Raw genomic sequence first — 24,614 nt, forward strand, 5'->3', positions numbered from 1 at the left:
CCTCTCTCTGGGTCTCTGTTCCCCTCTCTCTGGATCCCTGTCCCCCTTCTCTGGGTCTCTGTCCCCCTCTCTCTGGGTCCCTGTATCCCACTCTCCCCTGACCTCTCTGCAGAGCCTGAGTTGGGGGGCACAAGTTCTGCCCTGAGCCCCCGCCCTCACTCCCTGCCGGGGCCCTTGCTCCCCCACCCTTCAGGACTGTGTGGCCCACAAAGTGAGAAAGCCTAGGAGACAGGACTACCTGGTACCAGTTGCCTCCAGCACCTCCAGTCTCCTGCCGGCTCCCCACCCTCACCCCCTTCTCTCTTCCCCTGCGGCTGTGTGTCCTCTGCGTCCCGCTCTCCCTCCGTCTCCCCACTGTCCCCTGCCTGGGCCTGCATCTCCGCCTCACTGTTCCTCTATCACCACTTCTTTATCTGTCATCTCTTGGCCTCCTTTCATCATCACTGCTATTATTCTGTATGAGTGTGTTTGGAGTTGGGGTACCTCTGCCTCTTTTCTCTCTCTTCATTTTTTTCTCTTTCTCTGTGCCTGTTTCTATTCTGCCTCCCCCTTCTTCCCTCTGTTTTTCTGTTTCTGTCTCTCACTTTTCCACACTCACCTCTCCATGAGTGTCTGTCCCTGTGCCCTGTCCCCATCTGTTTTGTCTCTTTCTATCTGCCTCCCTTCCGCATCTATATTCATCTGCTCTTTGTCCGTCTCCCTAAATTCTCTCTGCCTCTGACTCTTCTCTCTCTGGCCTATATTTCTCTTACTCTTTCTCTGCCTCTCCACCTTCATATGCTACTTCTCTCACATTTCCTAGATTCTCTCTCCTCCCATGGCAGCCCTTCTCTCTGTCTCTGTCCCTCCCTCTCGGACTCTCTCCCACCCCCACCCCGTCCACCCTGCCCTGGGGTCCCCCTCCCTGGATTCCTTCCAGATTGCAACACCTTCACCTACCAGGCAGGCGGGTTCTCATTAACAGTTGGGACTACTTCTCTGGTGAGAGAGGAGAGAGAAGAGATGGGGCAGCCTATCCTGGAATGGGAAGTAGGCAATAAAAAAAAAAAAAAGTCAGAAGGGTGGAGGAGAAGCACCAGCTACTCAGACCAGAGATAAAAGGCCTCCATGAGTGACAAGGAAGTAAGACATCTTCCTCACTCCTCCAGACAGGAGACATCAGGGCAGGACCTGAACCCATCTCAGCATCCTCTCTCCAGCCACCAAGGAGCCCCCAGACCCTGCCCTCCTGGTTTCTGGCCTCTATTCTGTCCCTCATCCATGTCTCTAAGGTCTTAGTCTCTGTCTAAGACGCTCTGTCTCTGACCTATAACTTCTGGGTCTCTCGCAGCCTCCTTAACCCTCACTTTCTCTCTACATCTGCCAGAATCCAACCCCCAGCCCTCAGAATGTTCTTCCTGCTGACAGCACTTCAGATCTTGGCTGTAGGTAAGACGGCAGTGGGGCCTGGACTCTGAGAAGAGATGGGGAAGTGTCCTGGGGACCCGATGTGCTCACAGATGACCTGATGAGAAGGGGCAGGGAGCAGTTTGGGGATCATGGCTGAGGAGCACGCTGGAGGGGGTGCCTAAGTTCTAAGTTGTGGAGGTATTAGGAGGTTGCAGGGTCCAGGGGGTTGTAGGAGACGGGGAGAAATAAAAGAGGAATTGAGAAAAACTATCAGGTCTTGACTGGGTCTTATTAGAAAGGACAGCAGGACACTTCTTGATTGTGTTAGGGAAGAACTAATACGGGAAAGACAACGTGTTGCCAGAAATGATGGTGGGAATGATGATGGGATGCTGAGCTCCCGGCAGGGAGAGTGGGTGTGGGGAGAGATAGTGGATCCTGGGGGGTCACATTGAGTGAGGAGTTTGGGGAAGGGACAGGGAGCTCCCTGAAGGCGTTGGAGGATTACTGGGTGGAACTGTGCTGTACTGTGAGAAGTGATGACAGAAAGTATTCATGGAAAAGCAGAGTCAAGCGTAATAGCTGTATCAGGACCCTGGATGAGGTGGCCCTGGAGGTGGGGGGGTGTCAGAAAATTCCCTGGTTATGTTGGGACAATAATGGGGGCAGTGTTGGGCATATCTCATGTAGGGTGGGGTAGATAAAGGTGGGTGGTTTAAGGATTAGGCAGAAAAGGGGGGATTTGTGGATTCCAGATATCCTAGAGAGTTGGGGGTAGATGGAGAGCATTTGTTCATCTACCTTCCCCACTCCACCTCACCCTTGCCTTCTCCTAGCCATGGCACAGAACCAAGGGGACAAGATAATCGGTGGCTCCAGTTGCATCCGGAACTCCCAACCATGGCAGGCAGCCCTACTGGCAGGTCCCCACCGTAGTTTTCTCTGTGGAGGGTCCCTGCTGTCTGACGAATGGGTCATCACTGCTGCTCACTGCGCCCATCCGTGAGTGAATCCCTCTTTATTCTCCTGCCAAGTGAATTCCAGAGTCTAGCCCTGTGTAGAACCCAGTGTAGTAGCTGGACCCTGGTTTGGGGTCTAGATAAGAGCTTAGAACAAGAGACCCGGCTCAGAACGTGGAATCCAGTCATAAATCTTGAACTCAGTTTAGATTCTAAAAGCAGATCAACCGTTTAGAACCCATACACAAGCTTAGAGTCCCACACAGAATCTAGAATCTAACACATAACCTGAGATCCATCCAGAGGCCAAGCTCTACATAGAGACTAAGATTAGGAGTCTGTTCCAGAGGAGTGGTTGAATTCTGCACACAGTCTACCTTCAGAAACTCAGGACTCCCCTCAGAACACTGCCTGGAATCTAGAGTCAGGTTCAGAACCCACAGTCCAGCCATAAGTCCAGAAACCTGCGTACAGCTCAGAGCATAAGATAAAGACAGAACCTGAAGCTTGTTCTAGATCCAACATTTAATCCAGAGTCTAGTCTACAGCTCCTCTCTGAGCAGCCTAGAACCCAGACCTCAACCCACCATCTACATCCCAGAATGGAGACCATAATCCAAAGCTTCATATTGAACCCAGAGCCCTTCTCATATTCTAGACTGAAACCTGGACCTCAGACCCCAGACTAGAAGTCAAAGTCCAGGTAAAAGCTCACCCAGTGCCCATAAACCAGATATAATGTCATAAACTAAAGTTCAGTGTAGAACCTAGGGCCCAGACCCTAGAATGGGAGCCAACATCTGGAACCTGGGATCCTGACCATAACCTGGAGCTCCATCTAGAACCCAGAGCCTGGCCTGAGGTCAAGGGCTCAGACCAGAGTCTAGAACCAAGAGCCCAGACTATCACCTGTAATTTGATCCAAGACAGAACCCAACCTAGAATCAAGAATGCAGACCAGCGTTTAGAGCCCTGAGCCCAACTGGAGCACAGAGCTCAAACCGTTGTCTACAACCCAGGTCATAAACTAGAGCTTAATCAAGAACCCAGAACTCAACCTAGAAACTGGAGCTCACACCAGTATCTAGAAAGTGTGCTATGGTCCAGATTCAATCTAGAACCCAGCTCCTGGCTTAGAGTCAAAAGTTCCGGATGTGTGGAGTCCAAAGGCCAGGCTAGAACTGGAATGGAGCCTCCCTGAAGCAATGGAGTAACTGGAACGGACACTCCAGAATATCAATTCTGATCTAGAGCCACAGCCCAGAGTCTCACTTAGAACTCAGAGTATTGATCCAGGTGCAGACCCTAGGACAGAGACAAGACCACTCAACCATCACCTGGTACCCAAGTGAGAAGGCAAAGTGCGGTCCACAGGGGGAAGGGGAGAATGGTAGGATCAGGTCCAGAGAGAAAGCCGAGGCTGGGGGAAAGTGTACAGGATGCCAGGAGGCACTCAGCCTGCAGTTAGAGGGAGGGTTAGACTGGAGGCAAACTCATCACCAGGGAAGGGAGCATCGCTGGAGGGTGGGGAGAGGCCTCCAGGTCAGATCCTGAGCGGCACTACTCTTGGGGGTCATGGGCCAGGAACCTTCGAGTTGCCCTGGGAAAGCACAACCTGAGGATTTGGGAGGTAACACAGCAGGTGCTGCGTGTGGTCCGCCAGGTGCCACACCCCCAGTACAACCCCTGGACCATCGAAAACGACCTGATGCTGCTACAGCTGGAGCGGCCCGCTCGGCTGCGGAAGGCAGTGAGGCCCATCGCCTTGGCCAGCTCCTGTGCCAGCGCAGGGACTTCCTGCCTCGTGTCGGGCTGGGGCACAATATCCAGTCCCAACGGTGAGAGTCCTGCGTCAGGAAAGAGGGGCGGGAGTCTGCGTCCTGGGGCTGAGGGGGGAGGGGCCGGGGGCCTGGATCCTGGGTCTGAGTGGGGAGGGGCTGGGGGTCTGGACTCCTGGGTCTGAGGGAGGAGGGGCTGGGGGTCTGGACTCTGGGTTTGAGGGAGGAGGGGTTGGGGGCGGGGACCCCTGGGTCTGAGGGAAGAGGGATTAGGGGCGGGGACTCCTGGGTCTGAGGGAGGAGGGGCTGGGGGCCTGGACTCTGGGTTTGAGGGAGGAGGGGTTGGGGGCTGGACATCCGGGTCCCAGGGAGGAGGGGCTGGGGGCCTGGACCCCTGGGTCTGAGGGAGGAGGGATTAGGGGCGGGGACTCCTGGGTCTGAGGGAGGAGGGGCCGGGGGTCTGGACTCCTGGGTCTGAGGGAGGAGGGGCTGGGGGTCTGGAACCCTGGGTCTGAGGGAGGAGGGGCTGAGGGCCTGTATCCTGGGTCTGAGGTGGGAGGGGCTGGGGGTCTGGACTCCTGGGTCTGAGGGAGGATGGGCCTGGGACCTGGAACCCTGGGTCTGAGGGGGGAGGGGCCGGGGGCCTGGATCCTGGGTCTGAGGGGGGAGGGGCCGGGGGTCTGGACTCCTGGGTCTGAGGGAGGAGGGGCCGGGGGTCTGGATCCTGGGTCTGAGGGGGGAGGGGCCGGGGGCCTGGATCCTGGGTCTGAGGGGGGAGGGGCTCAGGCCCTGACTCCTGGGTCTCGGTGGAGGGTAGACTCCATTGTAACCCCTCGGTGTCCCTGCAGCCAGGTTCCCCAAGTTTCTGCAATGCGTGAACATCAACATCTCCTCGGGCCAGGATTGTCAGTGGGCCTATCCTGGAGCCATCACCGCTGGCATGATCTGTGCAGGGGTCCCCCAAGGTGGGAAGAACTCTTGTCAGGTGAGGCCCAGCGAGAGCATGGACAGCGGGATTGTCTGGAGCAGGGACTTAGGTACCAAAGGACCGCAGGAACATGACGATCGGGGAGCCCACACCCCCCCAACTCCACACACACAGAGAACGAGAGAGGTTGTAATAGCCGGGCTGCCTCCACACCGTTCGCCCTTGGGTACCGGACCTCAATTTCCTCATCTGTCCCGTGGGGGTAGCAGGTCTTAGTCGGTGGAATGAGATGAGCTAGTCCATGGAGAGAGCACAGAGCTCTGATCACCACTGTCATTGCCATCATCACATACAGGTACCTGGAAAGCCGGGCTCAGGTCCTCTAGAGATCTTAATCCATCCCTGAGCAATGGCTCCAGAGACAGGGGATGCGGAAACACACACATAGTTTTCTAGAGACAGAGCTAAGATGAAGAGGGGCCCAAGGGACAGAGACAGAGTGGGAACCAGCGACCCCAACGCCCAGGGGCTGAGATCTCTAGAGCCCCTGCCCAGGGGTCTCAGCCCACCCCCATCCCATCTTTGCCTCTCGGGTTCTCCATGCCCACGGCTCTGGTCATCTGTCTGTGGATGTCTCCATCTCTGTCTCTCCCCCTCAGGGTGACTCCGGGGGGCCCTTGGTGTGCAGAGGAGAGCTCCAGGGCCTCGTGTCCTGGGGGATGGAGAACTGTGCCCAGCCTGGTTACCCCAGCGTCTATACCAACCTGTGCAAGTACCAAACCTGGATCCAGGAGACCATACAGAGCAGATCTTAGCTGGTGTTACGGAATATCACCTGCCCACATGCTCCCCAAGACCCTGCTCTTCTTTCCCAGAGCAGTTCCTTCAGGGGTTCTCTCTGCACCCCACCACATCCCCGTCATTATTCAAGGTGCCCCTGAGACACACAGAGCAGGAGTGTGAAGGCAAAGGCACTGCACTGGCGCCATATTCCGAAGAAGACAATTTTCAAAATTCTTAGTGTCTGTAAAAACCAGGGAAATACTACTAATAAAACTTTAACAATCCTAAATTCCATTCTCCATTCATTTAATCCACCCGACAGATATGCACACACAGGTCCAATCGTGCCCAGCCAGGAGCCATGTTCCAAGAGTGCGTGGTGTCCCCTGGGGGTCTGCCCCCTCACCATCCACTGTACTTGGTGTGGCAGAAGGGAGCGCCCCAGCCTTGCGCTGCGACCCTGAGCAGGGACTGCTGAGGTCCCGGACTGGGAGGGCAAAGACCTAGCTTGTTTCCTGGAAAACACTATGGAAGTGAAGAGATCCTTGTTTCCCTAATCAGATCTCAGGTGAGGAGACAGTTGAGTTAATCACACTCAGGTCCTGAGAGCTCTGCTCTCGTTTTATTTATTTCCATTTGTCATCCCCGGCTCTGGTTCCCCTCCCTCCCCAAAGGCATCAACACGGATGGCCTTGAATACCCTGCATCCTTGGAACACATGCATTGTCACATTGTGTTGCTTCTAATTTACACAAAACCATTGTGTTATGAATCTCATTCTCTTTCTTATTTTCATTCAAGAACGATTATTTATCAGACACCTACTGCGTGCAAGGCATTGGTCTACTTATTGGGCACCTACTATGCACCAGGCATTGGTCTATTTACTGGGTACCTACTATGCGCCAGGCACGGTTCTAGGTACTGGAAGTAGGGCTGAGAACGAGCCAGATAAATCTAAATGTTTCTCGTCACAGAGCTTGCATTCTAGCAGGTCACAGACAAGAAACAGTAAACATAATTTAAAAGCAAAGTAGAGGGCTTCCCCGGTGGCGCAGTGGTTGAGAGTCCGCCTGCCGATGCAGGGGACACGGGTTCGTGCCCCGGTCCGGGAAGATCCCACATGAAAGATTGCTGGGGTGAATATAGCCAATATTTTATAAAACTATAAATGGAGCATAACCTTTAAAAATTGTGAATCACTATATTGTATACCTGGAAATGATATAATATTTTACAGCAACTATACTTCAATTAAGAAAAAGAAAAAAGAGGGGAAAACACGATTGCTGGGGGGACTTCCCTGATGGCACAGTGGTTAAAAATCTGCCTGCCAATGCAGGGGACATGGGTTCGATGCCTGTTCCGGGAAGATCCTACATGCCGCAGAGCAACGAAGCCCCAGGGCCACAACTACTGAGCCTGCGCTCTAGAGCCACGATCTACAACTATCGAAGCCCACATGCCTAGAGCCCGTACTCCGCAGCAAGAGAAGCCACCGCAATGAGAAGCCCGCGCACCGCAACGAAGAGTAGCCCCCGCTCGCCGCAACTAGAGAAAGCCCGAGCGCAGCAACAAAGACACAATGCAGCATTAAAAAAACAAAAAGAAGATTGCTGGGAAGTGGGGACTGCACCTTCTGTCATGGTGATACAGACACACCTTGGCTGTCATGTGTGGCAACCACCCAAGCTCTGCGGAGGAAAGGAGTTGAAAGCAGCTGTGTACTTGAGTAGCTCTGAGCCCCCAGAGAGATGAAGACACGGACCACCCTATAATTCTTGGCCTGCATCCTACTATAAAGCTAAGTAAAAATAGTTTAGATTAAAGTAATCTTTAATCTGATTTCCAACTCATATTCCCAGCTGTGATGGTTACGTACCCTATGTTATTGCTTCTTAGATGCATATCCGTTTCCCGTTTTTACAACCTCCGTAAGCGGGAGGCATCTTATAATTAGCTGAGTGTTATGTCTTAGCATTACGCCCTCATTTCATCGATGGCTCCTTTTTCTTTCTCAGTGGTATACAAAATAATAGTGCCAATACAACGGAGGCATTTCAGATTGATGCAATAGGGTGTGAAGGCAGGTGGGTGTGGGTGAGGAGTCAGGTTTCAGTATTAAATAGGCGACCTTATTCCACCAAAGGTGATGTGACGTTATTTCACGCCAAAATACTGTGTTAACAGCCTATCCATGTTGCTGTCTGCCCATCTGGTTTATTACTGCTCACTGCCACGGTGTTGGTGTTTTCTCAACCTGTGTTGTCCAAGATGGTAGCCGCTAGCCACATGTGGTCATTTAATTTTTAAACTAAAATTATCTAGATTGAATATGCATTACAATTCCATTCCTCGGTCGAACTCGCCACATTTCTGACGCTCTATAACCGTATGTGGCTGGTGGCTGCCATATTGGACAGCACAGATAAATAGATTTCCATCATGGCAGAAAGTTCTGTTGGACAGGACTGCTTGAGTCTATACCCTTGCTCCTAGTGTGGTCCAGGGGACAGCAGTAACAGAATTATCTGGGGCTTATTAGAAGTCAGAGTCTTGGACCCCACCCCAGACCAACTGAATTTTAACAAGACCCCCAGGGGTCTCAATGCTTATTAGAGTTTGAGAAATACCACTCCGTGGTATACATCCACCATGTTTAACGACCCAGTCCGCCAGTGATGGACACCTAGTTTCCTTCTACTACCCAAGCAATACTGCACTGACCATTTGGGGGCAGGCCCCTTATATAACTAGAGAAGACTTCTCTGGAATACCATAGAAGCAGAACCACTGGGCCAAAAAGCCGTACTTTTAATCAATTTCACCAAGTACTGGCAAGTTTCTGCCCGGATAAGAAGGATTCATATCTCTCCACACCCTCAAAAATGCCTGTCGCTCATTCATTCATTCAGCAAATGTTTACTGAATCCTGTTAGGTGCCAGTTACTGCTCTAGGAACAAGGCAGATAATATTGTTGCCCTCGGGGAACTCACTTCTGGAGGTGAGGCAAACAAGGGACAAGTAAATGAGTAAAACATGAAATATTGGGAATTCCCTGGCAGTCCAGTGGTTAGGGCCCAGCACTTTCACTGCCATGGCCCAGGTTCGATCCCTGGTCGGGGAACTAAGATCCTGCAAGCCTCATGGCACTGCCAAAAAAAACCATTAAATGTTACAGATGGGAGCAAGTGCTTTGGAGAAAAGTAAAGCAGAGTAAGGGGATAGAGAATGTCAGAGGAAGGTTATAATTTTTTTTTTTTTTTTTTTTTGTGGTACGCGGGCCTCTCACTGTTGTGGCCTCTCCCGTTGTGGAGCACAGGCTCCGGACGCGCAGGCTCAGCGGCCATGGCTCACGGGCCCAGCCGCTCCGCGGCATGTGGGATCTTCCCGGACCGGGGCACGAACCCGTGTCCCCTGCATCGGCAGGCGGACTCTCAACCACCGCGCCACCAGGGAAGCCCGGAAGGTTATAATTTTAAGTGGGTTATGCAGTGTGTGGTTAACTCAGCAGGGCTATGTTGTCCAAACCCTGCATATTACAGAAAAAAGTTAGGCCCTTGCCTAGCATCTGGGAGATAACCTCTAAGCCTTTGTAATATTCTACCTAATAACAGTGTCTTTCTGTACCTGGGGGCCTTGGGCCGTGCCAGATAGTCTATCCTAATAGGATGATTTGTGATGGAGGTCTTGGGGCATATTTGACCTGAGAAGGAGCTGGACACTAAGGTCAGCCATGCAGGCAGACAGCCATGTGCCTATGTGGCTGACCCCCAATAAAAAACATAGACACCAAGGCTCAGGTGGACTTTCCTGGTGGGCAATCCTCTGTACGTGTTGTCGCACGTTGTTGCTGGGCAAAGTAAGTGCTGTCTATACGACTCCTCTGGGAGAGGTCAACTGGATGTTCGTGCCTGGTCTCTCCTGGACTTGGCCCCATGTGTCTTTTTATTTTGCTGTAATAAACCAAAATCATGAGTGCAGGAGTTTTCCGAGTTCTGTGAGTCCTTCTAGTAATTCCCTGAACCCACCTCAGGGATCTCCAACTACAGTGGTCAAGGAAGTCTTCATGGAGAGGATGACAAGAATGGAAGAAACCAGGCAGACATCTGGTTTGGAAGAGGGGTCCAGGAGTGGGAATCAAAGTACTAAAGTTCTGAGACGGGATTGTGCCTGACATGAGAGGGGCAGGAGAAGAGGAAGCGGTAGGTGACATCAGAGGACCACTGGGGCCAGATGGTCTGGAGCCTTGTTGGCCACCATAAGGAAACCTGACTTTCACTCTGAGGGAGGTGGGAGGCACTGTGGGCTTTCCAGAAGAGGCGTGGCCTGCCCTGACTTACATTTTATAATAAAACGTCACTCTGGCAGCTCTGTGTAAACAGTGTAGGCGGACAAGGACAAAAAGAGGGAGACCAGATAAGAAGCTTGCGATAATCCAGATAAGAGATCATGGCGGCTGGGAGGGACCAGGGTGGCGAGGATGGAAGATGTTGAGAAATGGTCCGATTCTGGATCTATCTTGAAGGCAGCGCTGGCAGGGTTCGGTAACACAATGGATGTGTGGTGTGTGAGAAAAGGAATTCAAGGGCGAGACTGAGGTTTGGGCTGAGGAATGAAAGGACGAAGAAACTATTTACTGAGACGATCAAGACTGTAGGAGGAGCCCATTTGGAACATGAGAGGGGTGAAGGACAAGAGTCTGGTTTTGAACGTGAATCTATTGAGTAGGAGGTTGGATGTCAAGGTGAGAGTTTAAGAGCAAGGTCTGGCTGGAGACATAACATCTGGGAGCCATCAGCACGTAGATGGTATCTAAAGCCACAGGAGCAGATGAGATCACCGAGGGAGTGAGCATAGACAGAGCAAAAGACCAAGTCTGATTTCTCCCCAGGCGTCTCTCTTTCTACCTCTTCCATCGTCTTGCCTTTGTCTCTCCCTGCATTTCCTCTGCTCTCTCCCATCCACCTTGTTTTTCTCTCTCTGTGTATTTATCCCTTTGGGTCTCTCTTAGCCTCCCCATCCCTTCGCGTTTGCATCAGGGCCTCTGCTCTGGGCATGGGTGTAGGGCCAACTTTCTCATCCCAGCCAGCACTTCCAACCGGAACTTCCAGTTCCTGCTTGACAAAGAACCTCATCTTGAAGCCAAGCTATAGGGTGGGGGCCCCCGGGAACCTCAGGCTGCCTCCATCTCCAGCTTTACTTATTTAACAAGCATGTTTGTGGCCTCTGGTTTGTGTCAAACTCTTCTCTAAGCACCTTCAAATATGAACTCATTTAACCCTGCTCTGTGAGGCAGGTGCTATGGTTAGTGCCATTTTACGGAGGCACAGAGTGGCCGTGTCACTTGAACTCAGCTCTGAACCACTAGGAACACTGTCTCTTTTTCTAGTCCTTTTTCTTTCTTGCTCTAGCCCTTCTCTCTGAGGGCGACAGACCCTGATCTATGCGACAGTACCCCTGGATTTGGTCTAACTGGCATGTGACTTTCAGCTACTCACTGAACTCCGTGGGCTCCAGTTGCCTTATTGATCAAGTGAGGGGCTAGAATACCCCCAACTCTTGGTGGGTCCATGACCTCACTTCAACAAGAGCCAGCCAATCATTAGCCCTACTGTCAGTGTTGACCTGGTACTCACCCCTCAACAAATACCCAAGACAGCCACCCCACTGCAAGTTCCAGCCGTTCCCAAGGGAGAAAGGCTTTTTCTGGAAGTGTGGACCTAGGCCACAAAGGAGCACAGGTTCCCCGACTTCCCACACAAACCTGTCACCTCACTTAACCCGCATCCTCCCTCCTGCCACTCAGCCTGAACCCAACTCAACTCAGAAAGAGTGAACTCGGTCCCTACTCTGGGTCCAGTCCTGGGAAGTGGGGTAATTCCAAGGTGGGGAAGGACAGTGGCCTTTCTGTCACCTTGAGAGGCACTCACAGCTATGACCCAGCACACTCCTACCAAAACCCTACCCTGACGCAGATACCGGACCTCACATCTAGCGCTCATTAACAATGTCAACGTACAACACCAACTCAACTGTATTTCAACACCTCCCCACCCAAATACTCAATCTTGGCCTCATCTCCAGCCCCAACCCAACTGGACTCTGTCAACAACATTATCCCCAGATCCCTCCCATCTACAGCTTAATTCTATCCCCAAAACCAACTCCAACCCCATCCTCACCCCAGGTCCATTCTCTTCCCCAAACTCACCTGCGTTCCCAGTGTAGTCATCAGAGCCCCTCCCCCCACACCAACCACCATCTTAAACCCGACCACAAACTTTTCTTCCTAGTGTAGGGAAAAACTGTGAAAGACTTTAAGATGGACCCAACAGATGTCATCAATGGAAAACGAGGTGGGTTATCTGATTCTATGGGGTCTCAGCTTCTTTTACCGTCTTTGAGCTACTTCACAACTCTGTAAATGATAAATAGTGGATAGTAGGGCAAATAATTCTCGTCCATAACCGTGCAAGTGAGTTTTGTCAGGTGGGAGTACAATTCTCTCCCCTCCATACAGAATAAGCCCGTTTAGTTCATTTTAGCGCTTCTTATGGCCCGCGCACCGCAATGAAGAGCAGCCCCCGCTCACCGCAACTAGAGAAAGCCCGCGCGCGGCAACAAAGACCCAGGGCAGCCAAAAATAAATAATTAAAGAAAAAAAAAGAAGGGCCTTGTGCTAATGATAAGGTGCCAGCAACGAATTCGGTTCCCTCCATCTGAGGATTAAGGAGTCTCTCAGTAAATGAATAAACTTAAACAAAATAGAACCTACTTCAGCGGGTTCTTGGGAGGACTGAGTTAGTATGTGAGAGCGCTCACTAAGGAGAACGCCCGGTACTGAGCGAACGCTTGCTAAGTGGTTGCTCTCATTAGTATTATTGCTGTTCTTATTATTGATGTCACTGCTATGCTTCCTTCCAAGGCCCCAGTGCCGGAGCAAGACACCTTGGGTGGCAGCTGTGTATTTGAGAGAATGAGAGGTAGCCGCCCAAATCCTTCCTGTGGAACAGGAAATAATGACATAACTGAGATGGAGATTCTGACTGCCAACAAGACCTTAATTCAAGAAGGCCAGCCAGGTGGCAGGCTTCTCAGACCACCCTCCTCCCTGCCGTCTCCAGGGACTTTGCAGCCACACGTCCTCTCCTCCCTGTTTTTACCCAGGGGAGTTTTAAAATCCTGGGCAGGAAGGAATTTGGAGGCTGGTGGAGGGAGAGAGGAGGTGAAAAGACTGGGGAAGAGAACAAAGCAGAGAGAGGAGAGTCAAAGAGATAACAATACTTCCTGTCTTTGGTCCAGCAGATAAAGCCCTTTCATGTCATTTCCCCAAGGCCCCGGTTGGGGAAATGTCGGCTCCCCATTTTACAGAAGCGTAGACCTAGACTAAGGAAAATCCACCAGTGAGTTGAATCCATCCAGGCTGACGGAGACACATTCCTGCATTTCTCTTCTGAGACCCTCCTCAGGGGCATCCCCCTCAAGTCTGGAAGGAGGGTCCAGACCATGCTGAGCCACTGCCCGATTTGGGAGGCCTTGTTTAAGGGACGAGGCTGGACTTACCAGGCAAACGGGAACGATATGCATGTAAGCCCGCAGTTCCATTCTAACAAATTCAATGCTAAGATGAAAGAAGCAGACAGGCTGTGAGAGGGTTGGAGAGGCCGGAGACCCAGGTCAGGTTTTTTTGGAGGAAGGGATAATGAAGGATAATGTAGCCATCCCACAGAAATAGGATGGACTCCGCCATCCAAGAATTGGTTCAGATGTCATGATTCGTGATACCCCACATGGGGACTCCCCTGGCGGTCCAGTAGTCGGGACTCCATGCTTTCACTGCAGGAGGGTGCAGGTTTGATCCCTGATCAGGGAATCAAGATCTCACATGCTGCACGGTGCGTGCCCCCCGGCCCCCCACCCAAAAGAATCAAACAAAATAACGCCACAGCTGCAGCAAAGGGTCCTTTCTGTCCCTGTGGGGTGACCACAGTTGGCACTGTGAGTGGGGGTCTAGATGGGACCACCACCTTGTCCACTGAATAAAAAACGCACAACCTAAAAGGTGGGAATTATGTTTTATTCAGCAGACATGCTGAGGACTTAAGCCCGGGAGAGAGCTCTGAGGGACAGCTTCAAAGATAAGGGAGGAACCAGGATATATACTGGAGCTTTAGCAACAAAAGCCAGATAGTCGGGAACATCAAGAGATTACCGTTCATTAAAGAAAGTCAACAAACAAGCATCTCCAGTGAATGAATTTCATGCTTTTCTATGTATGGGAAGATGCCAGAGTCTGGACTCATTGAAATCATTCCTTTGATGTACACCTCAGCTGTGCAGGGCCGGTATCCTGTTTTTCTCCATCCTGAATCCCGGCAGGGCGCACAGTCCTCGGTGGCTGAAGTGGCTGTCGATGGCTCGATGGCTGCAACGTCCTTTGTTTACTGGTATGGCAGGTGACACTTTTTGCCCACGACCTCCGAGGTCTTTCTCATCTTGCTGTCCGGCTCACTGGCCCCGCGGCCATGCATTTTGACCTGTGCTGCCTGCTGCTATATTTGCTGAGACCTAAGGAGACTCTGTTGTAGATTTAACAGACCTAAGTCAGAAGTTTCCATAGTTGGTGTTCAGGAACGGGGTATGGGGCCCTCCTTCAAGTGGCCCTGGGTTGTGCATCTCCAGCCGGGACCTTTGTGCCTCTCTCCTGCCCTGAGGTCGGAAGGTGGGACTCTGAGTTCCAACCCCTCCAATCAATTGGTTGGTTCCCCTACCAGCCAGCCCCCATTTCCTCCCCCATCCTGTCACTTCATTAACATAAACTCACATAGGGTTACTGGGATTTATTATGAAAAGCAAAAGAGGCTCATCTTTCCCCTACCACTTGGGAAATTCCAAGAGTTGGGTTTTTTAAAATAAATTAATTTATTTTATTTTTGGCTGTGTTGGGTCTTCGTTGCTACGCGTGGGCTTTCTCTAGTTGCGGTGAGCGGGGGCGGGCTTCTCACTGCGTTGGCTTCTCTTGTTGTGGAGTACAGGCTCTAGGCACGCAGGCTTCAGTAGTTGTGGCACGTGGGCTCAGTAGTTGTGGCACGTGGGCTCAGTAGTTGTGGCGCACGGGCGTAGTTTCTCCGCGGCATGTGAGATCTTCCCAGATCAGGGATCGAACCCGTGTCCCCTGCATTGGCAGGCAGATTCTTAACCACTGCACCGCCAGGGAAGCCCCCAAGAGTTCTTTTTGTTTTGTTTTGTTTTGTTTTGCAGTACGCGGGCCTCTTACTGCTGTGGCCTCTCCCGTTGCGGAGCACAGCCTCCGGAGGCACAGGCTCAGTGGCCATGGCTCACTGGCCCAGCTGCTCTGCGGCATGTGGGATCCTCCCGGACCAGGGCACGAACCCACGTCCCCTGCATCGGCAGGCAGACTCTCAACCACTGCGCCACAAGGGAAGGCACCCCAAGAGTTTTTAAAAGCTCTGTGACCAGGACAGGTTGGTGGGGACAGATGGTGAGGTAGGTTTATATTGTCCAGGAGGCTGTTGGATGCACAGGAATGAAGCTGGGGAGAGACCTGAGAACCAACCTGCCCCAGATGACAGGAGAAACTGTCAGGGGTATACAATCAGTGCAGAGGACAAGGCTTAGGACAGAGCCCTGGGAACACCCTTGTTTGTACAGACACCAATGGAGGGGAAGAAAAAAAAAGGCCTATTAATGAAGGAGACTGGGAAGGAGAGTCAGGAGAAGGAGGAAAACCAGAAATGCATGGTGTCCCAGAAGGAAACCCAGAGAAGGGGGGCCGGCCATGTTGAGTGCTGCCCAAAGGTTGAGTAAGACGGAGACAGGCAGGTGACTGTTGGATTGTTCAACATGGAAGTCTCTGGAGACCCAAAAAGACTGTGGCGTGGCTATGGGGTGCAAGCAGTGAGTAGATCTCCAGGGAGAAGTGTTGCTGGGAAGGATGGTAGGAAAACAAGGCAGTAACTGAGAGGGGGTGTGGACTGTGGGTTGTGATTCAATTCTGTGGCCCCAGCATCTCCCGGCAGATTATCAGGCCCACACAGCAAAATGTTTGCAGAGTGAATGAATGAATGAATGAATGAAACAGAAATAGAGTGAGAGAGAGGTGTAAAGGTAAACTGAAGACTACAGAAAAAAAGATTCTGTCATCCAAGTCAGCTTTGATAATTCCTTCTTTTTTTTTTCTGCAGTACGCGGGTCTCTCATTGTTGTGGCCTCTCCCGTTGTGGAGCACAGGCTCCGGACACGTAACCTCAGCGGCCATGGCTCACGGGCCCAGCCGCTCCGCGGCATGTGGGATCTTCCCAGACCGGGGCACGAACACGCGTCCCCTGCATCGGCAGGAGGACTCTCAACCACTGCGCCACCAGGGAAGTCCCCCATCCATCTTTTGTTGCCTTGTTCGAGGACCCCAAGAGGAAGTGGTAGGTAGACATTTAGCTTCCTCCCAGCCCCACTTTTTAAAACATTTATTTTATTTATTTATTTTTGTCTGTGTTGGGTCTTCTTCGCTGTGCGCGGGCTTTCTCTAGTTGCGGTGAGCGGGGGCTACTCTTGGTTACGGTGCCCAGGCTTCTCATTGCGGTAGCTTCTCTTGTTGTGGAGCACGGGCTCTAGGCGTGTGGGCTTCATTAGTTGTGGCACGTGGGCTCAGTAGTTGTGGCACGTGGGCTCAGTAGTTGTGGCGCACGGGCTTAGTTGCTCCGCAGCACGTGGGATCTTCCCGGACCAGGGCTCGAACCCGTGTCTCCTGCATTGGCAGGCGGATTCTTAACCACTGTGCTGCCAGGGAAGCCCTCAGTTAGTCATTCTTTTGCTCATTCACATATTTGGATAATGATTAACAATACAAGTCCTGGAGCCAGTCTGCCTCAGTTCAAACTCCAGTTCTGCCTCTTACCAGCTGTGTGACTTTGGGCAAGTGGCTCCATCTAGCTGTGTCTCAGTTTCCACACCTATGATGGTATCCATGCCCTGAGACATCACCCCATGTGTTGGGATGCCTGAGTTGTCTTTAGGGAATGGGCTTCATGGTGACGCCCAAGAGGAAAGCATGAGATACAGGGACTTGAGCGCTCCAGGGGCTCCCTGGATGAGGTGGCAAAGGTGCTCAGAGCTTTTTCGGAAAGCAGGAGGTCTGTCCTCTTTGAGTCTCCAGCTACAAAAAGGGATTGACTTTATCCAGAAGCCACAAGCCGCAAGTCTGTGTGTCAAAAGAGAACCGCTATCCCTGCCGCCCCGGGCAACCACTAACCTGCTTTCTGTCTCCACCAAGTGGCCTTTTCCGGATATTTCATATAAATGGGATCATACGGTTTGTGGGCCTTTATGACGGGCTTCTTTCACTCCACATAGTGTTCTCAAGGTTCGTCCACGTGTAGCACACATCAGTACTTTGTTCTTTTTGTAGCTGAATAATACTCCATAGCATGGACAGACCACCTTTTATTTGTCCATCCATCATCTGATACACATCAGTTTAAAGGCTATGGGGTCTCCTTTGGGGGTGACGAACGTGGTCTGGAATTAGTCGGTGGTGATGGTAGCATACCACTGTGAGTGCAGTGGAACTCACGGCGTTGTAGACTTTAAAATGGTTCGAAGGCTGGATTTTATGTTATGTAAATTTTACTTCCAAAAAAAAAAATAAAAAGATAAGAGGAGAAAGAGAGGGATTCTGTCCTGAGTCTCTTTCACTCTCCCTCTCTCTGTTTCCTGTCCCCTGTCTCTCTTTCTCAGTGGATGTCCCTATGCAAAAAACTTTCATGGAGTTAGATAAATCGACCTCCTAAGACCTGTGCTCTGAATTTCAAAACTTCAATTAGAACCAAGCTTCCTTGGATCCCAGTTTGGAAACTCCTCTGTCTCCCCTATTTTGTTTTTGGTTTTTTATTTTGTGGTGCACAGGCCGCTCACCGTTGTGGCCTCTCCCGTTGCGGAGCACAGGCTCCGGACGCGCAGGCTCAGCGGCCATGGCTCACGGGCCCAGCTGCTCCGCGGCATGTGGGATCCTCCCGGACCGGGGCACGAACCCACGCCCCCTGCATCGGCAGGCGGACTCTCAACCACTGCGCCACCAGGGCAGCCCTGTCTCCCCTATTTTGAAACCTCTTCCCTTTCCTCCTCTTCTGTCTTAGTCTCTCTGCCCTTGGTTTCCTTGACTCTCACTTCCACCCTGTTGCCCCTTCCATGAAACACTCAGGGAGGAGTCCAGGTATCTACCTGCCCCACTCTCCCTGAGGCTTCATTACAGGAGTTGGAAAGATCCCAGATCACCTTGCGTCATTGGCCTCAGGGCTGCTGGCTAGTTTGCAGAGGAGGGGAGAAGGAGAGGGCCTGGGTCTTCCCTCCAGAGCCATACTGAGGCCCCTGCCCCCCTCCATTTAACTGTAAATCTCACTAATTGTCATTAGCCAAGAAGAGTTTCTACCTGATTAGAGGGTGTCCCGCCCCATGTCTACCTTGTCTCCTTCCCTCAACCCGTAAATCGCACGAGCTGGGACAGAGTTAAAAGCTGTATCAGCTGCTGGTCTGGGACAGACAGACGGAAGGAAGAAGACGGGTGGTGCAGCGTGACAGGTGGCTGAGAGGCCAGGTGAACAGAGCTGCCTGACAGGCTGGCAGATGAGAACACAAGCAGGCAGGTGGCCAGACAGATAGCAGAGAGACCGACAGGCTGAGATCGCAACAGTCACATGGAGGAACCGGCAGGCGGAGAAGCAAGGTGAGCAGGGCGCAGGCCAACACCAGTGAGGGGGGTAACGCTCGGGGGATGGGTAGAGAGAGGAATGAGCCTGTGGACCATCCCCTCCTCGTGGAATTGCTGGTGGAAGGGGAGGAGAAAGGGAGGGTCCACTTGACAGGGAAAAGGAGGGTCCAGTTGCCATCTCTGAGATGCCTCACCTTTTCCCCAGAACCTGGAAGTGGACCACCATGGTGTCCAGCACCTTTTTTCTCCTGTGTTTGATTGGTGAGTTCCCCAGAAGGCAAGGAACCCTCGTGAGGATGCCTGGCACTAAGGAGGGGAGGGAGGCTGGCTGACTCTATGCCTCCATTCACCTCCATCTCCAGGGGTCCTATGCACCTCACTCTCCCTGTATCTTCCGATCCATCTCCCCTCTGTCTCTCTCTGTCACTATGTTTCTGTCCTTTCTCTCTCTGAATCTCTGTTTTGCTTATCTTTAAGCATCTCTCTCTCTTCCTCTTTGTGTCCTTTGGGTATTTCACTGTATCTTTATATATCACTGGGTCTGTGTCTCCCTGCCTGTGACTCACTCTCTCTCTCTCTCTCTCTCTCTCTCTCTCTCTCTCTCTCTCTCGCTCGCTCTCTCTCTCTCCCCCTCTCTTGGTTTCTTTCTCTTGCCTCTTTCTTGTTCTTTCTGTATCTCTCTTTCTATCTGATCCACAGTCTCTAGGTTCCTGACTCTGTCTCTCTGGCCCATGCCATTGTCCTCAGGGCTCAGCCACGAGGGCACACAGAAGGTTTTTAAAGGCACGGAGTGTATCCCTCACTCCCAGCCTTGGCAGGTGGGGCTGTTTGAAGGTACACAGCTGCGCTGTGGGGGAGTCCTCATCGACCGCCGGTGGGTTCTCACAGCTGCTCACTGCAGCAACAGGTAAGCCCCCCACTTGGGTCCCTGCCTACTCAGGGTGGGAAGGGAGGGTGATGGGGAGGCTAGCGCTGGGGGGAGGGGGCTCACAGGAGTAAGGAGATGGTCCTGCAACAAGAAGGTCTGAGGTTAGACAAGAAATAGGACTTCTTCACAATGGGCCTGGGGTAGACCTGGGTGGGGATCGGTGGGGTGGAGGTCAAGGGAGGGTCCTGGAATCTGTCTACCCACCCCCAAAGTTCCCTCATGTCCCCCTTCCTTCCCATATGGAGTCATCAGTTCAGCATCTCCTGACCCAGTCTGAGCTGGGGACCCATGTCTGACCCAAACTCTTTGTGCAGCTTCAGAGGTTACCTCTGGCGCCTCTCCGGGCCTCAGTGGTCCCATCTGTAAAATGAGGTCAGAGGTTACCTCTGGCGCCTCTCTGGGCCTCAGTGGTCCCATCTGTAAAATGAGGTCAGAGGTTACCTCTGGCGCCTCTCCGGGCCTCAGTGGTCCCATCTGTAAAATGAGGTCAGAGGTTACATCTGGTACCTCTCCGGGCCTCAGTGGTCCCATCTGTAAAATGAGGTCAGAGGTTACCTCTGGCGCCTCTCCGGGCCTCAGTGGTCCCATCTGTAAAATGAGGTCAGAGGTTACATCTGGTGCCTCTCCGGGCCTCAGTGGTCCCATCTGTAAAATGAGGTCAGAGGTTACCTCTGGCGCCTCTCTGGGCCTCAGTGGTCCCATCTGTAAAATGAGGTCAGAGGTTACCTCTGGCGCCTCTCCGGGCCTCAGTGGTCCCATCTGTAAAATGAGGTCAGAGGTTACATCTGGTGCCTCTCCGGGCCTCAGTGGTCCCATCTGTAAAATGAGGTCAGAGGTTACCTCTGGCGCCTCTCCGGGCCTCAGTGGTCCCATCTGTAAAATGAGGTCAGAGGTTACCTCTGGCGCCTCTCCGGGCCTCAGTGGTCCCATCTGTAAAATGAGGTCAGAGGTTACCTCTGGCGCCTCTCCGGGCCTCAGTGGTCCCATCTGTAAAATGAGGTCAGAGGTTACCTCTGGCGCCTCTCCGGGCCTCAGTGGTCCCATCTGTAAAATGAGGTCAGAGGTTACATCTGGTACCTCTCCGGGCCTCAGTGGTCCCATCTGTAAAATGAGGTCAGAGGTTACCTCTGGCGCCTCTCCGGGCCTCAGTGGTCCCATCTGTAAAATGAGGTCAGAGGTTACCTCTGGCGCCTCTCCGGGCCTCAGTGGTCCCATCTGTAAAATGAGGTCAGAGGTTACCTCTGGCGCCTCTCCGGGCCTCAGTGGTCCCATCTGTAAAATGAGGTCAGAGGTTACCTCTGGCGCCTCTCCGGGCCTCAGTGGTCCCATCTGTAAAATGAGGTCAGAGGTTACCTCTGGCGCCTCTCCGGGCCTCAGTGGTCCCATCTGTAAAATGAGGTCAGAGGTTACCTCTGGCGCCTCTCCGGGCCTCAGTGGTCCCATCTGTAAAATGAGGTCAGAGGTTACCTCTGGCGCCTCTCCGGGCCTCAGTGGTCCCATCTGTAAAATGAGGTCAGAGGTTACCTCTGGCGCCTCTCCGGGCCTCAGTGGTCCCATCTGTAAAATGAGGTCAGAGGTTACCTCTGGCGCCTCTCCGGGCCTCAGTGGTCCCATCTGTAAAATGAGGTCAGAGGTTACCTCTGGCGCCTCTCCGGGCCTCAGTGGTCCCATCTGTAAAATGAGGTCAGAGGTTACCTCTGGCGCCTCTCCGGGCCTCAGTGGTCCCATCTGTAAAATGAGGTCAGAGGTTACCTCTGGCGCCTCTCCGGGCCTCAGTGGTCCCATCTGTAAAATGAGGTCAGAGGTTACCTCTGGCGCCTCTCCGGGCCTCAGTGGTCCCATCTGTAAAATGAGGTCAGAGGTTACCTCTGGCGCCTCTCCGGGCCTCAGTGGTCCCATCTGTAAAATGAGGTCAGAGGTTACCTCTGGCGCCTCTCTGGGCCTCAGTGGTCCCATCTGTAAAATGAGGTCAGAGGTTACATCTGGTACCTCTCCGGGCCTCAGTGGTCCCATCTATAAAATGAGGTCAGAGGTTACCTCTGGTGCCTCTCTGGGCCTCAGTGGTCCCATCTGTAAAATGAGGGGATTGGGATTTGTAGGTCTGATGCTCTGGATTCATTTTCTTTTTCCAAAAGGGAAGTTTCAGACATGGAGAGACAGAGATATTTGGGGACAGGGAGGGACACCAGCAGGACAGAGTCCACTCATTATTCCCCCATTCATTTAGTTGACAGTGTTGATGGCCCAGGCCACCTGCTGGGTGGTGGGAACAGGGCAGTGAATAGGACTAATGGATGTCCCTGCCCCCATGGCCATCACCAGCTAAGAGAATCAGAAAGTGACACAGATGCGGTAGCATGGAGAGGAGAAATAGGACCAACACTAGAAATGGAAAGATGGCAATGGAAATAGAGAGCAAGAGGTGGGAAGAGACAGAGAGAATGAGAGCAAGGGAATGAACAACCATCAAGGTGCAGAGCAGCAGAGAGAGGCAGGCGGGTCTGGGAGCCCCAGGCCAGCCCACCCTGCCCCTGCTGAGCCTCTGTGACCCCCAGCAGGTACTGGCTGAGCCTGGGGGAACACAGCCTCAGCCAGATGGACTGGACCAAACAGATCCGGCACAGTGGCCTCTCCGTGACCCACCCTGGCTACCAGGCAGCCCTGCGGAACCAAGACAATGACCTCCGGCTTCTGCAACTGGGCATCCCTGTTCTCTTGACCCGCAGCATCCAGCCCCTGCCCCTGCCCACGACCTGTGCAGTGGCTGGCACCAAGTGCCACATCTCGGGCTGGGGCACCACCAACCACACAAGGCGTAAGGGGGTCCTGGGGTCAGGGGTCACGATTGGCAAAAGTTTGCGGCATAGGGAGTCATGCCATCTCAGAGGAAGGGTGGGTAAAGTGTCACACGTCAGGATTCATGCTTTAGGGTCTGAGATCATGGTGTGTAGGGGTCTTGGGAGTTAAAGAGGTTAAGTGGTTGTGTATGGAGTTAGGAGTCATGGGTCAGAGATGTGGTTAGAGGTCAGAGTGATGTTATCAGACTGGATGGAGCAAAAGACATATGTAAATAGGATCTTGGGGTCATGGGTCAGGTACTCTGATGTTAGTCATTGTAGAGTTGAGGTCATGGGATCCAGATGTTGGCCACAATCCGAGGATGGAAATCGGGATTCGATCAAGGATCACCGGTCTGGGACTGGAAGCCACAGGGCTTGGTGTGTGGAGGTAGAGGTTAGGGGTCATGGAGTCTGGAGTCAAATAAACTAGGATCAGAAGTCACTTTGGAGGATTCAGAGCTGAGGTTGGAGGTTAAGGTGAAGACAAGGAACATGGGGCCAAGAGACAGAGAGAACACATGAGGACAAGTTGGGATCAAAGGGCAATAAGATCGAAGGTCAAAGGTCACAGTAGCTGGGACTGAAGGAGAAAGCCAGGTCTGGATTCACTGTATCTGAGTCGTAGGCTAAAGGTCAGGGAGACGGGGCCAATGAATTGAAATCAAGGGCTACTGTGTAATCAAGTCATAATCTGAAATAGCTTGGAGGATTGTAGTGGAGGTCATAGGGAGGGGGTGGGGTATAGACTTGTACTGGGTTTCCTTGAGAAGAGGGATGTGCCCTTTTTGGGGAGATGAGGGAAGCTTTGGGGGATCCTGCAGCATCCATCTTCCATCCCCAGACCAGTTGTCAGACCGACTCCAATGCCTTAACCTCTCTATCGTCTCTAACGCCACCTGCCGGGCAGCGTTCCCCGGGAGAATCACGGACAACATGGTGTGTGCTGGCGGCATCGCTGGGGAGGATGCCTGCCAGGTGAGCGACTGCAGGCAACATTCGGGACAGAAAGTAGGGGAGGGAGAATTGGAGAGGTGGGGAAGGGGGAGAAGGTAAGTCAGGGAAAGGAGATGGGGAGAGAGATAAGGTCAGAAATAATGGGAGGTACAGGATGCGGGAGGGAGAGCCAGGGAGTGGAGGACAGAGAGAGGGAGGGCAGAAACAGAGAAGGAAAGATGGGTGGGGCACAGAGGGAGGGAGAGGAAGAGACAAAGACGATGGGGGAGGGAAAGAGGCAGCCGGCATTTGGAGCTCAGGCAGGTAGCCAGCCGGCTGTCTCTCCAGTTCTGAGTCTTCCCCATACCATCCAGTTGGTGCTGGCCCAAGTAAGACTGAGAGATTCCAGGATGGAGGAGGAAAGGGGGCTGGAGGACTCTCTCCCCCTGTAATTCTGCTACCTTATCCTCTCGGTCCTTCACAGAGGAGGCTGCCCCTCCCTACTGGCCAGGGCCCCAGCCACAGTCTTGGAAAGAACTCTTAAGGAGTCCCGCCCTCCTTCTCTAGAATTGGTCACTGGTACCGGTGCTCTCCTCCCTCATTGGTCAGGGTCCCAGCCATTTTCCTTGACACGGAGTCCCGTCCTCCTTCGCTCTCTTCCCCCATTGGTCAGGGCCCACCCATTGTCCTTGAGGGAACCCTCTACCCAGCATAGAGCCCCGCCCTCCTTCCCTGGCGTTGGCCCCTAGGGACAGTGTGTTCTTCTCTATTAGTTAGTCATTGCTGTTGTCCTCTGGGAACTTGTGTGTTCTTTTTTCTCTGCTGACGAGGCTTGGAGCCACGGTCCTCAAGGCCCAGGAATGGGTGAGGGGGCAGGAGGCTGTGGAGAGGAAAACTGGAAAAGGATTTCTCCCATATTCAGACCATGCTTCTTCTCCTCTGCCTTCCAGAGTGACTCTGGGGGTCCCCTAGTATGCGGAGGAGTCCTTCAGGGTCTGGTGTCCTGGGGATCCGTGGATCCTTGTGGGCAAGAAGGAATCCCAGGGGTCTACACCAATATTTGCAAATACGTGGACTGGATCCGGATGGTCATGAGGAACAACTGACCTGCTCCCTCCACCTTCATGCCTCAGCTTGGGGGCCACTCTGACCCTCAGAGCGCCAATACCTCCTCCATCATCACCCCCAGCTCCCACTCTTCTTGGACTGGGGATCTTCTTCCTGGAACTCCAACTCCAGCCAGCCCTTCTGAGACCCATGGTTGGGGGAGGAGGGAGTATACAACTCTCTGGAATAAATATAACTGGAGATGGGGCAGTGTCTGTCTGTTTGATTCCCCCTGCTGGTT

At 52.7% G+C, this 24,614-nt stretch overlaps 2 protein-coding genes across 2 annotated transcripts; both read left to right on the top strand.

Moving 5' to 3' along the window:
* Positions 1-1,388: 1,388 nt before the first annotated feature.
* On the top strand, positions 1,389-5,869 carry KLK14 (kallikrein related peptidase 14). Its single transcript, XM_065899103.1, has 5 exons — positions 1,389-1,428; positions 2,226-2,391; positions 3,933-4,186; positions 4,975-5,111; positions 5,714-5,869. The coding sequence occupies exons 1-5, from the start codon at positions 1,389-1,391 to the stop codon at positions 5,867-5,869; spliced, it is 753 nt and encodes a 250-aa protein (XP_065755175.1).
* Positions 5,870-18,789: 12,920 nt separating this feature from the next.
* Positions 18,790-24,372, top strand: LOC136140370 (kallikrein-12-like). The gene is made up of 5 exons (XM_065898444.1): positions 18,790-18,826; positions 19,313-19,472; positions 22,049-22,308; positions 23,175-23,308; positions 24,217-24,372. The coding sequence occupies exons 1-5, from the start codon at positions 18,790-18,792 to the stop codon at positions 24,370-24,372; spliced, it is 747 nt and encodes a 248-aa protein (XP_065754516.1).
* Positions 24,373-24,614: the final 242 nt, after the last annotated feature.

The sequence above is a fragment of the Phocoena phocoena genome, chromosome 20 (assembly GCF_963924675.1).
Source record: "Phocoena phocoena chromosome 20, mPhoPho1.1, whole genome shotgun sequence".
NCBI lineage: Eukaryota > Metazoa > Chordata > Mammalia > Artiodactyla > Phocoenidae > Phocoena > Phocoena phocoena.

Excerpts from the sequence above, each read along its gene's own strand:
- KLK14 (XM_065899103.1), top strand. The coding sequence starts at position 1,389 with ATGTTCTTCCTGCTGACAGCACTTCAGATCTTGGCTGTAG. Across the intron at positions 1,429-2,225 it reads ACTTCAGATCTTGGCTGTAG|CCATGGCACAGAACCAAGGG; the intron begins GTAAGACGGCAG and ends GCCTTCTCCTAG. Across the intron at positions 5,112-5,713 it reads GTGGGAAGAACTCTTGTCAG|GGTGACTCCGGGGGGCCCTT; the intron begins GTGAGGCCCAGC and ends TCTCCCCCTCAG.
- LOC136140370 (XM_065898444.1), top strand. The coding sequence starts at position 18,790 with ATGGTGTCCAGCACCTTTTTTCTCCTGTGTTTGATTG. Across the intron at positions 19,473-22,048 it reads GCTGCTCACTGCAGCAACAG|CAGGTACTGGCTGAGCCTGG; the intron begins GTAAGCCCCCCA and ends TGTGACCCCCAG. Across the intron at positions 22,309-23,174 it reads CACCACCAACCACACAAGGC|ACCAGTTGTCAGACCGACTC; the intron begins GTAAGGGGGTCC and ends TTCCATCCCCAG.